Here is a 14,651-nt window from a genome sequence, read left to right as displayed (position 1 = left end):
TGAATTATTCCCACAATCAAACACATAATTCAAGACATCATATGTTTTTCCACAAGAAAATAAATATCCCAAATTCTGTTCTTTATATTCTATAGAAACATGTTAAATTAAACACTTTTATAATGGCTATTAGAAAAATCTGAATTTATTACAAAATCATATATTAAAATCTAATAGCAGCCTTCTAACAGCAAAATGTAAAGATTGGCATATTTTATATCTAATTAAGCAGATATTCTTCTAAATAATCAACCATGATTTTGACAAGGCTGTGAAGAATAAATCATTAGGCATTTAAGTTTAAATACCAGTTACGTTTTTAAATAAGATCAAATTCTCATCAACTCTATCTCTAGAATGTTAAATAATTCAAATTAAAAGGCAAATTGCTTTACATACAATTGTGTTTTCTAAAAACTTCTGCCTTCTCAAGATTTGGAAAGTCAATTTATTTCTCAAGAATCTCATGCTTTTGACAAATTGTTTCAGTTAAAAACTAAGCAAGTCTGCATTGATGTACGTAATAATACATAGCACTAGAAACATTGTAACAGCACTAACATAACAGCAATGCTTCAAATATTTATAACTTTTTAAATGATAGCAGGTTAAATAAATTTTAAACAAAGATTTTATGCTTTACTTTCTTGCAGCCCTTTAAAAACTGAGTAACAGTGAAATCAGGTAAAGATAAATTAATCTTATTCTTCATGCAATAATAACACTTGTTGTATGGATAAAAATAAACCATAGCCTAAGGTAAGCGTCCAAATTTTTGGACAAACTTTGCTTAAGACATTCCTACTATTTACAGAGAAAGATGGTTAAAAATAATGGGAAAGGGTGAAGTGCACAAAAAATCGTAAAAGACAGAAACAGAAAATATTAATATATTTTACATTTATTCAATCAGTAGTTATATTACAAGTATATAATAAGTTATGTTTTTAAGTTGCTGGCAATTTTTATTTAACTATGTGCACATATAAAGCATCTATTGCTTTATCTGCTAAACAGGTCCTGTTTTAGATATAAAAATTCCAGAAATGGAAAAAATTTTTACAATTTATGTTGACATCAATTTTATGCACGATACATTTCTCAGCACTTCGAAATCTCACAGTCATCTACAATGTGTTTCTAGTATAGAAAGCTTCTCTAACTTCCCTACCCATACACTGACCTCTACATCAAAAACAAACTCTTGCAGTCTTAATAAAACTCTGCAGCAGCATAAATATTATAACACTAACAAATATTTAGGCAAAAAGCAACCTCGAGAGATGTAACTAGACAACTGTTATGTGTGTGAAATTTTATCTTACACTTCATCAGCACCTTCTCCAAAGTTCTGTATTACACAGGTTAGGTATGATTGCATTCAGCAGCAATCAGTGGACAGCATTTGACTGCATTCAGCAGCAATACAAATCTTGCTTTTTAAAGCAATTTATGGTTATGTTTAATGTTATATCATTCTCTGAAGCTCATTCAAATCTCACATCATCAAAAACTCTGAGTATAAATAACAAAATCTTAGATTTCCTTCCTACATCATTCAGTATTTTTTCAATATTTTAATTTTTAAGTAACTGAATTTTACCCATGTGAAAAGGCTGCAGTTCACTACTACAGTTTGATATGTAAAAATACTTCTAGATTTAAGAATTAATAATCTATCCAAGTTTGCTCAGAATTTTTCTCAAGAATACAAAATTGCAAAACATAAAGAATAATCATTCTGGGAATTGGCTCTTAAGATTTTCTTGTAAATCTCAATATTTTCTCCAATACTCTTCAGCAATCAACATTTCAATCTACTATCAGTTTCAACTGAAGGTTCATTGTATAGCATTAGGGGAGTAAAAGAATGCTAATTTAATATATGTGACTGTTGATTAGTTAGTGCACATTGATAAAGGGTTAATTACACTACAATATCAAACAAAACAGAAGAAATGAATGTGATGTAGAGATCATGAGCCGTGATTATAGATAAACCAGGAAGGTACCTATGACTCTGAGACTGTTCTGAAGTAAAAGAGAGAAGTATAATTTATTCACTAGCTGATTTTCATCTAAAGCAAGTTTAGATATTGGGCAAGAAATGATGATCTATGCTAAAAAAGGAATATTTTCATTAGCACTTGTGTGGATAATATGTAACTTGCAGTAGGAAATGTTCAGAAAGGTTCAATATTGAATTATGCAACAACAGATTACTGCTTCTGAATTTTTCGATGCCACAGTACTTGTGGCGCTAGCTAGCTACCATATTTCATGGTGATGATGAAGATAACAGCGATAGCCATAATTACAAGGTTTTGGAATATCACAAGCTAAAAGCAAAATTTTCCAATTATAATTTTTGAAATTTTTCTAAACGTGAAGTGATAATAAATGAAGATGATGTACCAGAAGTTTTATATCACGATGACAATGTCCCAACCATCAGTCAACTAATGGATGATGAAATTGTAGTATAGTTATAAATACAGATACTATCACTGCCAACAGTGCAGAAAATGATGAAGAGGTCAGAAAATATTTACATTCACAATTTAATGGAAATTTCTGACATACAATTATAGAACTTGAAAAATGGAGCTTTGTAACTGAACAAGAAATTTTGTCTATCTATAAAATTAAAGAGAAATAGCTTAAACATAAATAGCTTAAACAAACTATATTGAAGAAATATTTAATAAAACAAACAAATAAATATTAAACTTTTTTTGTAAATTATGATTGCCTTAAGATCATAAATGCTTCATTTTTTCATAAATAAATATTTTATATTTTTAATTTTATAATTTCTATATGGCATCTCACTAGATTTAAACTGATGATACTTATATTTTTTCAACCTCAGCACACTTCAAAATTAAATACTCTCCTTTCCTACTTCAATAGCTTTTCGAATTAAATTTTTTTATTAAATTTTCTTACTTGCATTTTTAATTAACAGTTTCTGTTTCTCCCTTTTTTATTACTATTGTTATTAATAACAATTTATTTCATAAATTAAGCCGTGAATAAATAAAGGCATAGAGAACTATAAAATTATTTTTTCCAGCAGCTTAAAAAAAAATTGCCCTAAATTGTTTGCTATCAAGTGACAAGTTTACGAGGGAATCTTCACCACACCACGCAGCACAACTTCGTCTTGTGCAGACCGGCCTTCAAAGACACGAAGTTTTGGAAGATCTATGAAACAAATGATACTGCCATTACACAAATCAAATCCTTTAGAAAGATTTATTAATGAGACTACATAATTATACTTCCATTTTCAACTTCTCATTCACATGCACTTAATCAAAAAGCCACGGTCTGAGAACATTAACATGATATTTAAGAGCCATCAGATAAGAATGAAGAATGAGAACTACATTATAAACATGCAGAAATGAGATGTTTCTTTTACTCACTAAAAATACAGGGTGTCTTAACAAAAGTTCCAGTTTTAGTATGCCCCATAAAATATTTCATTTTTAGAAAATATTTTTACATACTTACAACATGTAAATATTCCAATTTAAAAGGAATGGAAAAAATGTCTAGCATATGTCCTTGAGGACTTGCTCTGCAGCACTGCACTCTCCTGAAATTTGTTATCTCCTTTTCATATATCTGCCTATCAAGGTGACTAATGATGCATACAGTTTCTTCTTTAAGTTCTCTTACTGTTTCTCTTTAAATCTGAATTTTTTTTTAACTTGCAATAACACAGTCAAGCACAATAGAGATGTTTACAATGGGCCAGCTGGATCAAGAGTGTAGTGATTTAATATTTACCGTTGAACCTGTCTCCAGAAACCTCTTCATTAATCTGCAAACTGAAGTTTTATTAAGTACACTTTCACAAGAACAAAGATTGCACAAAGCTTCTTAATAGCCTATGCATAACACTCAACATTCTTGCAATGAATTCTCACAATCAAAACTTGCTATTCCTTTATGTAGCGCTCCATGTCATCTAAGCTGTGAAACGAACTGCTAGTGATTTAATGCCAGTGTTGCCAAGTCAGATCAAACTCGACAATCTTAAATCTGAATATTTACATGCCGTAAGTATGCATTTTCCATTTTCTAAACATAAAGTGTTTCCCCCCTCCACCTATTAAATTCTCTGCATTTGCTGGGACACCCTAAACTTTTAAAGACAGTTTAAGATTCCTTACTGTTAATAACCAGCATTGAAATTTTTCACCATGGAAAATAAGAAAAGAGAAATTAGATTAAGACTCACTACCACACCAAAAATTATAAAATTTTATAGTTCAGAGTTCTATTAATTGGTTTGAAGAGTCCACGTGGGTTAACATATAGCTGAAAGTGTAGTAACAGGAAACTACAGGTTAAATAGGTGTTAAAATAAAATCTGGAAGACCTAGATGTCTAAAAAAAACTTTTTAAAATGCCATAAAAAACTTTTGAGAAGGGCCAAACTTGATTAAATTTAAGCAATGAAAATTTCACAGAACAATATTTTGTTTCAGTCTGCTAACAGGATTAAGAAAAATGGCATTGATGTTTATTTAGAACAGATCTACAGTGCATTTGAAGTCATGTGATTTGAATAGATTAACAAAGACATACTTTAATGGATTTATGATAATTGTATCAGATCAAGAAAACACTTTTATTAGTTTTTCTGCGCCGATGTCATGTCTCACATTTTTCAGAATTCTACGGTCATACAATTTTACATGTGCTCTAGTCCATGTTTACCTGAGCCTCAGGGAGCTAATGGTATGATTAACTGCCAATAAGATAGCTAAATATCTCAACCTAATGATTTTTTTAAGAAAAGATTGCAAAATACTTGTCACCAAAATACTGTCCTTTTTCAGATCATTTATATATGACCACAATTGTTTGTGGATTGAAAAGAGATTTTTTAGCATCAGAAACAGTAATTCTTAATAATAAGACAGGTAAAGAGCAGCCTTCTTGTTAACTAGGCATGTTCACTCCAGTTCTCTTAAATGTGCATTCTATGAATTTTAGATTTTGCATTGTTATCTATTATTATTTTGTCTAACATTACTTCTACCTCCCTCAATGAAAAATTATTTCAGATATTACATTATAGTTGAGAATTTTATTTTTAATTAACAATGTTAATTAAAAATTGTTAATGTTAGCCTGGATGGTGATTTTAATACAAAATGTACCAAAGGAAGACATAATTACAGATGATTAAATGAATTTTTACCTTTACTGATTGGCATAAAAACTCAAACTTCAGCTATTCACTACCAATGGCAGGACACTTACTTTGCAGCAATTTGTTAGAATTAGTCAAACCATCAGTCTTTCAGCTATCTCATTATCAGAAACGCTGCCCAGGACACACCACAGAGAGCACACTAATATCATATCTGACAAAAGAGAAACACACATAAACATCCAAGCCTTATATGTGATTCAATCTACACCTTGGAAATTAGCCATCAGCCTTCACTAACCACTTTATCATCCAGGATAAAATTTTAATACTGCATATTCATATTTCGATTTTTCTATTGATATTTCTTTGGCACATAACGTTTCTCCAAACTGCTGTCAGCTAATTATTCCGTAAATATTTATTTCACAGTAACACTATCTTAATCATGTTATAAATTATGTCCCAATAACCACAGTAATTCTACCTTGATTCTAGCTTGATCTGGCACATTTAACTGAATCTCAGTTAAATATGCCAGAGTTCTTAAATAAATAGCAAGTGGTCCTAAACCAAGGAAAATATGATAGTTTAGGCTCTAATTTTATTGATGAACTTACTATTTAACACAGCAAAAGATTATTAACCCCTTAACAGCCTCAAAGTAAATTATATTTACCACTAATGATAAATCTGTTTACCACACAACAAGCTTCATGACTTGTGGCATAGTTTCTTCATATACAACTTCTGAGTACATGTGACTGCAGTGACATTAATTGGAAGTAAAATTTAATTTATCTGGAACCTGATGAGCTAAGTATACCCACTGGTTGAATTTTCTGACAGAACATGCATAGCCACTTGATAGCTGCAAAACAATAATAAAGCCATTTCACCTGCTAGCCATCAATTATATATAAGTAGCTGGCATGTCTGGAATTAGCAGATGCTGTTAATCTATCAATGCATGCAAGCCCAACTCTAACATTTTCAGTACCCTGTATGAATTAAATATATTAATAGGTCAAAGCAAAATACATTGTTATTTAGTTGTGATTTATGAAAACAGCTTAGATGGTACCTGCTAAAAATTAATGCCTTAGGTGGCTGCTTATATCACCTATGCATGGAGCTGACCCTGGATGTACCCATAGCAGACCCTTGAAAATCGTAGGATAGCTGCCAGTTAAGAAATACATTACAACATTTGACCTACCTTATGTTATACGTTTCCAAAACGCTGCAGTAAACTTCTGGGTGAGTATAGATGTTCACTTAAACATGGCTTGTTATTGATTTTGCTTACATTTGATTTGAATCTCGGTATCTGCCAGTATAAATTTCCCATCATTTTTCTTCTGACTGGATTCCAATATGCTTGGAAAGTAATACAGTTAGCAATAAACTAGGCAAAGATAAGAAACAATTTGCTTAGCTTCAGTCATGTTCCCTTACACTACTGCAATTTACATTTACTGTTAGATAATCCCTAACCACTATAAAACTTTATTAAAAACTACAGCTTGAACTACCACCTTAACATATAATATTTCAACATTTCTCATATTCAAATACAAGAAAAGAAAATATTTTTTTTCATCAGAAGAAAATTCAACTCATTTGGTAAGATAACTGATAATTAATTTCTCATAAACATACCAACACAATAATTTTTAAACCTTAACTAATCTTGTCAGAATACTTTCACACGTTAACTATTGAATGGTCTTGGAGATTGCCAACATAAATTACGAGCAAATTATCCTTTTTATGAAGCACAGCTATTTTGATAATTTATTTATTATTCACCCATTATGAAACTGGTAGATGCTTAAAATGTAGACAACATGTAAAATATCGAAACAACAAATCTCTTTATTTGCATTAAGTTTCTAGGATGTGATGAAATAACAATCAGTATATTCATATTCAGTTTTACACTATTTCACACATAGTTGTTATATAACAAATCAATTACTAACTGATTATTAACAATTAAACTTGAATCTGACAAATTTCATTGCATATACGCTTGAGAATATTATAGTCCTCACATGCTTTGCCATCACTGATTAAACAAAAAACTATGTCTAGGCATTTTCATCAGGAATTGCTAATAAATATTACTCTCTTATCATATATTCCTGAAGTGACATAATGGTAACAATGCACAGTAATAACACTTATCAGGCTGTAACGAAAGTTTCCTGCCACCGCAAATATATTCTGTGCAAGGTACTACTCTTATATATACCCTCAGATGTATGGCATTGCCAAATGTGGCAATATGTGTTCTGTGATGGTTTTTGACACGATGTTGTTTGTATGGCAACACTTTTGATGTTGAAACTTTATTTTGCTGGAGTGGTTGGTTTATTTGATAGGCGATTTGAAATAGCTTATGTTGCAATGAAAGACATGGTGGCAAAATTTCAGTCACGTATTTTGGATTGTGTGCAAGGTAAATTTAGTCTTAAAAGGTACGATGTTGAAATTGTTAATGAGTCTTTTGTTCACAGATGTGTTTATGCGGATTTTATTCACAAATGTATGCTGGACTTTGTATGCGTTGTGTCTCAGAAGATAGGCTGGAAGGATAAAGTGGTGGAAATTGACGAGTTTTGGCTGATGTTTGGAATTGATATTTCTGCTGTTTGAAGAAGCATTCACTATGGTAAATGCATTTTACTTTTTATTGTTGTTTTTATTTTGTAGAATGTTATGCTCATTGTTTCTTTGTTATGAATTTCTGTCATTATTGTTGTTTTTTGAATTGTTTGTAATTTATTTATTACAAAATTATTTATTGTTTGTAATTTATTAGTTATTTTAGTTTATTTTGTTGATTAGTGCGCAATGCCGAGGCTGTGCGTGATGCCTAGATTGTACAATTCGCTGATTTTTTTTAAAGTTAAAACAGAATGCTGTGTGCATGCTAGTTTATTTTAGCGAGGTGTGGGTAATTCCTAGATTCCTATGCTGCATAGATTGTACAATTCTCTGATTTTTTTAAGTTAAAACAGACTGCTGTGTACGAATTCTTGTCGAATATTTTTGGTTAGAAACTTTACATTTTTGCTATCTAAATTTTTGTTTTTGTTTCGGATTTTTGGTGTAAATTGTGTGTTAAAAACATGGGTTTCGCATGTGTGAAAACCACATTTTTGGAGACATTTTAGGCTTACAGTTTGAAATGTAGACAAAAAATTTAGATAGAAATATGGCGCCATGGAGTTTATTGCCAAAAATGTTTAGTGAGAAATTTATCGCCAACTGATGGCATGTATAACAATAGTTCCCAGTGCAAACAGTTCACGTTGGCATGTTTAACCATATTTTGTCAAATGATAGTTAGGCATTTGAAAGAAAGAGACCTGCTTTAGAACACTGTGTTGTGAAATTTGTAAAAACATATTGTTATCATATTATTAAGTACAAGGTGTCTGATATGGAATTATCACGCTACCAGATTAAAACCATTGTTTACTTTCAGTTTGGTTGTGAAAAGTCAGCTACAGAATGTCACCAAATCAGGGGTACAGCTTCAGGTACTAATGTTTCATCATATGACACTTTGAAGGTTTGGTACCGAAAGTTCAAACACAAGGACTATGCCATTCAAGAAGCAGAGCGCTCTAGACGACCTACTGATGATGATGATGAGGCCCGCATGCGAGAACTTGTGGCAGAAGATCAGTATGCAACCACTCGAGAGCTTGCTAAGGAGTTAGATACTAGTGCATATTCACTAGTCACACTATGCATCACATAAACTTGATGTACAAGTTCAATTGCTAGGTGCAGCATGAGCTGACTCAAGCACAGATAAGAGCAGACATGTTCGGGCCTGCACTAATCTGCTCGAATATTAATGCAGGGACAAAATTCTAGATCGTATTGTCACTTGTGATGAAAAGTGGATTTACTTCAGGGGTTGGTGTGCCTGCTGAGCCTATCCACAGGCAGAAATGGGGTTGGTGTGTACCCGGTAAGCCTATCAGCAGCATCACAAAGCACAATTTGGTAAAGATATATTTATGGGTGCACCTCGGCGAAAATTGCCGATTTTTGGCAGTACATGGACAATAAGTTTGTGCAATTCTTTGACTTTTTATTTTAGCTTTGTGTAGCCGCGATTTTTGGCGCAAAAATCTGAGCTACACAAAGCCAAAATACCAGCAGCTACATCTCGCTGGTGCTATCTTCTATTCCGCACAGGACGTCTGAAATGAGGTTGATATGTTTTTCGACTCACTGCTACCAAGTTTCTGGGCCCAAAGCTTTAAAAAACTACCAAAATATTGGCAGAAAATCATAGATTTGGGTGTTGATTACTACCTGCACTAAAGGTACTGCTTTCGTGTTTCCCCCCCCCAACTTTATTTTAAACGTTTTTTGGCGTAACACTTTCATTACAATCAGATATTTACATCTTCATTCATGTATAATTACTATAACACAGAAACTTGAGAATTAGCAATTCTCTAAAGAACATGTGCACTCCAGAAAATATTATGCAAATACTCCAGAAAGAATATACCAGAAACTTCTTAAAAATAAAGAATTCTCAAAGCTTTTCAAAGCTTCTCAAAGTGTTTTAAAAACTTTGAGTGCTTAAATTCTCAAAGCTTCTCAAAGTGTTTTAAAAACAGGTGAAAACAATTAGGTAGCTTTTAATTATGAACCTGAAGCTTATGCAATCATCTTTTTTTCAAAAAAAAGCAAAATTGCACTTTACTATTACAGTCAAAAGTCTTTAATCCGGACTTCAGCGATTCCGGATTATCGGTTTTTCCGGATTATAGATCATCAATTTAAATCTGGTAAGATGGCATGCAGAAATTTTAAAATTAAAAATATGAAACCGTAATTTACAAAATAAAGAGCAATTATGATCTAAAGGGTATCAAAATTTACAAAAAAAAAAAAGCTTAATATTGATTAGTTTACTTTATTAAACATTTCTTTCAACACGTGCAGGCTAATCTTTGGAATATGGTAACGGGTAGTTTGGCGACATTTTGGTAAGGCGATAAAGGTTACTAGCTAGGACTTTAGAAGTGTACATGGATAAAGTCAAGAGTGTGCGCAATGCCGTTTTTGTGCAATTCTGGAATTTTTTTTGAAGTGAAAATAGGTCGACGTGTACATGGATATCGTGTATGTGTAACGCGGCAAGCAGTTTGCGATTCTGCACTTTCTCCTAATTTCGCACCTAATCTTCGTCATGATTAAGCACTTTTGTTCCATAAAAGTTCTAGCATAAGTGTAATTCGGCTAGCAGATTGTTGGAAAAAAATGTTGAGTAAAACGAAAAACATGCCTTTACTTCGTGAAAACAAAATGGCGTCCAAACAAAAACTAGCAGGTTGCTGTAGCAGGGTTGATCGCCAAAGTTTCGCCAAAAAATCGCCAAGTTACCACAATCCAAAGATTAACCCACGCGCCTGTGTAAAGCATACATTACGCACAGTCGAAATTAGAAAATTGCAACCAGAAAACTATTTGATGTGTATTCGTGATATTTATAATGATGAGGAATTTGATTTAAATTATATCAATGATGCAGTACATCGAGATGAAATACTACATTTAGTAAGGAATTATAAGCCGAATAAAATAAAAACATCTGCCCTGAAGATAAGGATAGTGCCGACAGATCAACTTAATGTTCATTGCGCGCCGCGATGTTTCGTAATCGCATGCATAAATGTATTAGGCGATTGCTCACACGCGTATGCGCATGCGTATACACCTATGCACATGCGTGATCGCATTATTCGTTGATGCATGCGAAGAAAGTTTATAGCTTTGAGGTCCGGATTATGGGTGTCCGCATTAACGACTTTTGACTGTACTTACTTTATTTATCATTATTCTCAGTTGGTAGATTTGATGTGAAGTGAAAATTTGCAACAGTTAAAATAATCTACATAGTATCATGAAATCTGTAGAATGCAGATGATGATACATTGCTAAAAACAAATGAGAAAGGAGAACCTGTTGATATTAATACCCCTATAAGCAATACATTTAATGTTATCAACTGTCTCGCTAATATTAATTATCACAAAAGACTAGAACTTAAATTCAACTGGAGCTCAGTTTCAGTATTCATAATGCCAACCGAAACCTTAAATAAAATGAGCTCCAGTTCTCTGCTGTGAAAATGAATCGGAGTTTCAACAAACAATTCTGTTATCAATGCAACACTTTTAAACAATACGTAAAACCTGGTTGATACTAGTTGCTGATTATATGCATCACTTTTCTCAGAATACTCAAAATATGTCCCTTTCTTTGAGTTGCTAAGAAAGGCATTTCCCACTTTTCAAATCCAATCACTTCAGGAAGAAAATTTATGGGTTATACCTATCTGGTCTAGCAAGCTCATATTAGATGCTGAAATAAAAAAAAGCAGCTTTTATTTGACCACATATTGCTCAAAATATTAACCATTTTCTATTATTCTTAACATCACAGATTGTTACCATTGGTTTTCTTATTTCATTTAATTTTTACAATATGTTACTTACATTAAATTTATTATTACTCTACTTAATATTTGCTTAATATAATTTATTGATACTTTATTTTTTATATTTTATTTAATAATAATTTCTCAGCATTTCACAGATCTCTGTTACTTCTAGTTTTAGAAATTATGCTCTTTAACGCTCTAGTGTAGAATTGGGTGCCCCTTCAATTAGCGACAATTTTTTTTTTTTAATTTTGGCGATGAAAGCTCACTTCTGGTTACTATGATAGTTTTAACTTTCTTTTAGCTTCCTGACTTTATTTAAATGAAAATAGATTGATGTGTTCATGGACAAATTTAAGGCAGTGCACAATGCCTAGTTTGTGCAATTCTAGGATATTTTTTAACCTTCCAGCAAGCACGTATGCGCAAAATTTACGACGAATTCAGTTTTGCATCGCATTTCCATCACTAACATAAGAACTTTTACTTATATATGAATGCGATATCATTCGTATTTTGCAATAATAAGATTAATATTTTATTTCTTAACAAATTTATTATCAATATTCACTCATTTCTGTCATTTTTCATGCCCAAAACGGTAAAATAACGGATGTTGTAAAAAATACGATGCGTGCGTGCTCACGTAAAATTGCCAAACGCACGTGCTGGAAGGTTAAGTGAAAACAGATCGATGTGTACATGAACACAGATTTTGTACAATTCTTTGACCTCTTATTTTGGTTTTGTGTAGTGGCCATCTTGAAATTGTGTCTTCCTGGTGCCGATCTTGGCGTTAAAAAAGAATCACCAAAAAACAACGTTAAAAAAGGATCGCCAAAAAACAAAGGGCACCGATCGTAAACTTTTACGCTCTTTAAATGTATACTTTGAGTTTTTAAATGTTATTCTTAGATGACATGTACAGATTTTGGTAGCTAATTATACAATAAAACATTTCAAAATTATCTTCTTTGCAAGCAATGCCTGCACAAGGACTCTTGACATGGAACTAAGTTGTATTTACAAAATATAAAGGGAAAACAATGAAAAACCCATAAATCCTGTTTTCATGCTATCATGGTAAAACTAAGTACGTAATGAATTTACACATATTCATAAGCTTTAATCATTCATTGGCACATATATGGAATGAAGCAGGATTTAAAAATTTTAATAATATGCAAAGTACCATAATCTGTTACAATACAGTATTATACAGTTTAGGAACAATTCAGTTATGCATACTGAAAATATTTCATTTTAAAAAAAAATCTGAATGCATTCACAATATAATAAAGCAACCTGAATGTGTTCATAATATAATTTCCCCCTCAAACAAAATGCTGGTTTGCTGGTTATTAATATATAAAAATAATTTTTCAAAATAAAACTGCTTCCCTAAAATTGGTCGTTTATTACTTCTCCAACTAAGCATTTACACTGAAATATGTTTCAGACTATATTATGCAGAATGTACATATGTGAATAATAACCACATTGTTCCCAATGAAGGTACTGATACATATTACAAGCAATATTAATATATAAACATGTGAGTTTATAAGCAAACATTAAACATCTGCAAGAAAATGACATAACTATATGACTTTTAAATTACTCTGTAATAAAAAATTTCCACATGTTTAATGAACCATTTAAAATCAGATAATGTCTTAGGTTTATTAAAAGCATAAAACTATCACAAACTTTTAAGCTGTGATTGTCATAAGAATGAAAAAATGTACAAGAGAATTTCTTAATAAATAAACCCTCTACATAAATATGTGTAACTTTAGTTTGCATGCACAAGTTAGCTCCACCTTAATCAAGGACGAACTTTTTCATTAAAAATGCAGTTTTTGATATCGAAACGAGCAACTATAACAGATGCACATTTATCTGTAATTAATAATACTAGTAAATCAAAAAATATACTAATTTTGTTCACACACATCGAACCAGAAGTTATGAGTTTGGCACCTGCAGAAAAGAGGATACAGGGCATAATGAGACTATCAATTACCGAAATTAATCAATCACTTTAAAAAAGCACCATGAACAGTACTCACATCTTCAAAAATTGATCCAACATTAGCTGACACCAGTAAAACAGGAACTAATGTTTCATCCATCGCTATAAAAATGAATTTAAATATCCCTGAGCGGATCACATCCAACAGATAATTCAGTCAGCAACAGTATTTTTACTTGATACACAACGTTGGTAAACAAACCCGTTACAACGAAACCGTGCGTCAATACCACGGCAACAAATCAGGAATCAGACATTTAAGTTGGAGCACTTCAAGGAAATCCTATCCGTTCGAATAATCTTAATGAAGAGGACACGGAGAGTCTAAGATTAAATAACAGACCGAACTCTTAAAAGCAGTGCGCATGCTCTTCAGAACTAACGTTTACAATTGATAGGAAAATTCGCTATTTTGTGTCAAATTCTGTTTTCATGTGCATATCCAGTTTGACTAATAGTTGTCATATTTTAAACACGGGATACAATTCACATATCCGTTTAATTCCATTAGACAACTAACACAGAAATAAAAATAAAAATCATTTCGCTTTCGGGTGATAGAGCGACAAATCACTATAGCATACGCCAAGGTACTGAACGCAACACCTTGCTCTTTCAGTAAAGAAAAATTTCCAAAACATTTTATGTCTCTATCAGCTGAAAGATAAAAACGCTATAAATTCAGGCAAATATGGCAGAAGGAGGGAGAACAACAGTTATCATGTGTTATTCAAGTCATATCGGAGTCTACATTTTGATTATATTAACCTTTTGAAGCCGGGGCTTTGGTAGCAGTAAAAGCTACCAAAGGACGGGGAATCTTGAACCGAATGCTTTCCCCTCTTTAAGCAATCACCTCCTATTTGTAAAAAAGATTCTTGTGTGTAGTTTAATGGATTCTCAGAGGGGGTGCATCTATGTCGCAAAAGGAAGACCTTTGAAAGAGATAAGTAGTTAAA

At 32.1% G+C, this 14,651-nt stretch overlaps 1 protein-coding gene across 12 annotated transcripts in view; it reads right to left on the bottom strand.

Annotated features, from left to right (window-relative positions):
- The window catches only part of LOC118194583 (inositol polyphosphate-5-phosphatase A-like), a 162,289-nt gene extending 148,035 nt beyond the window's left edge, over window positions 1-14,254 (bottom strand). For 5 of the 12 annotated variants that reach the window (XM_085807462.1, XM_085807463.1, XM_085807470.1 and 2 more), the window contains exon 1: window positions 13,730-14,254. In XM_085807462.1, coding sequence (XP_085663588.1) covers window positions 13,730-13,752 — 23 coding nt within the window. In that variant the 5' untranslated portion in view covers window positions 13,753-14,254. Of the gene's footprint in view, window positions 1-5,221; window positions 5,388-13,729 lie in introns of all 12 variants that reach the window. The other 7 variants (XM_085807467.1, XM_085807466.1, XM_085807474.1 and 4 more) reach the window with 6 other exon arrangements.
- Between the last annotated feature and the right edge of the window lie 397 nt (window positions 14,255-14,651).

This window comes from Stegodyphus dumicola, chromosome X1 (genome assembly GCF_044657685.1).
Source record: "Stegodyphus dumicola isolate Sdum_Otavi_A_Nest chromosome X1, ASM4465768v1".
In the NCBI taxonomy this organism is placed as follows: domain Eukaryota; kingdom Metazoa; phylum Arthropoda; class Arachnida; order Araneae; family Eresidae; genus Stegodyphus; species Stegodyphus dumicola.
This window is presented reverse-complemented; position numbering and strand designations above follow the sequence as displayed.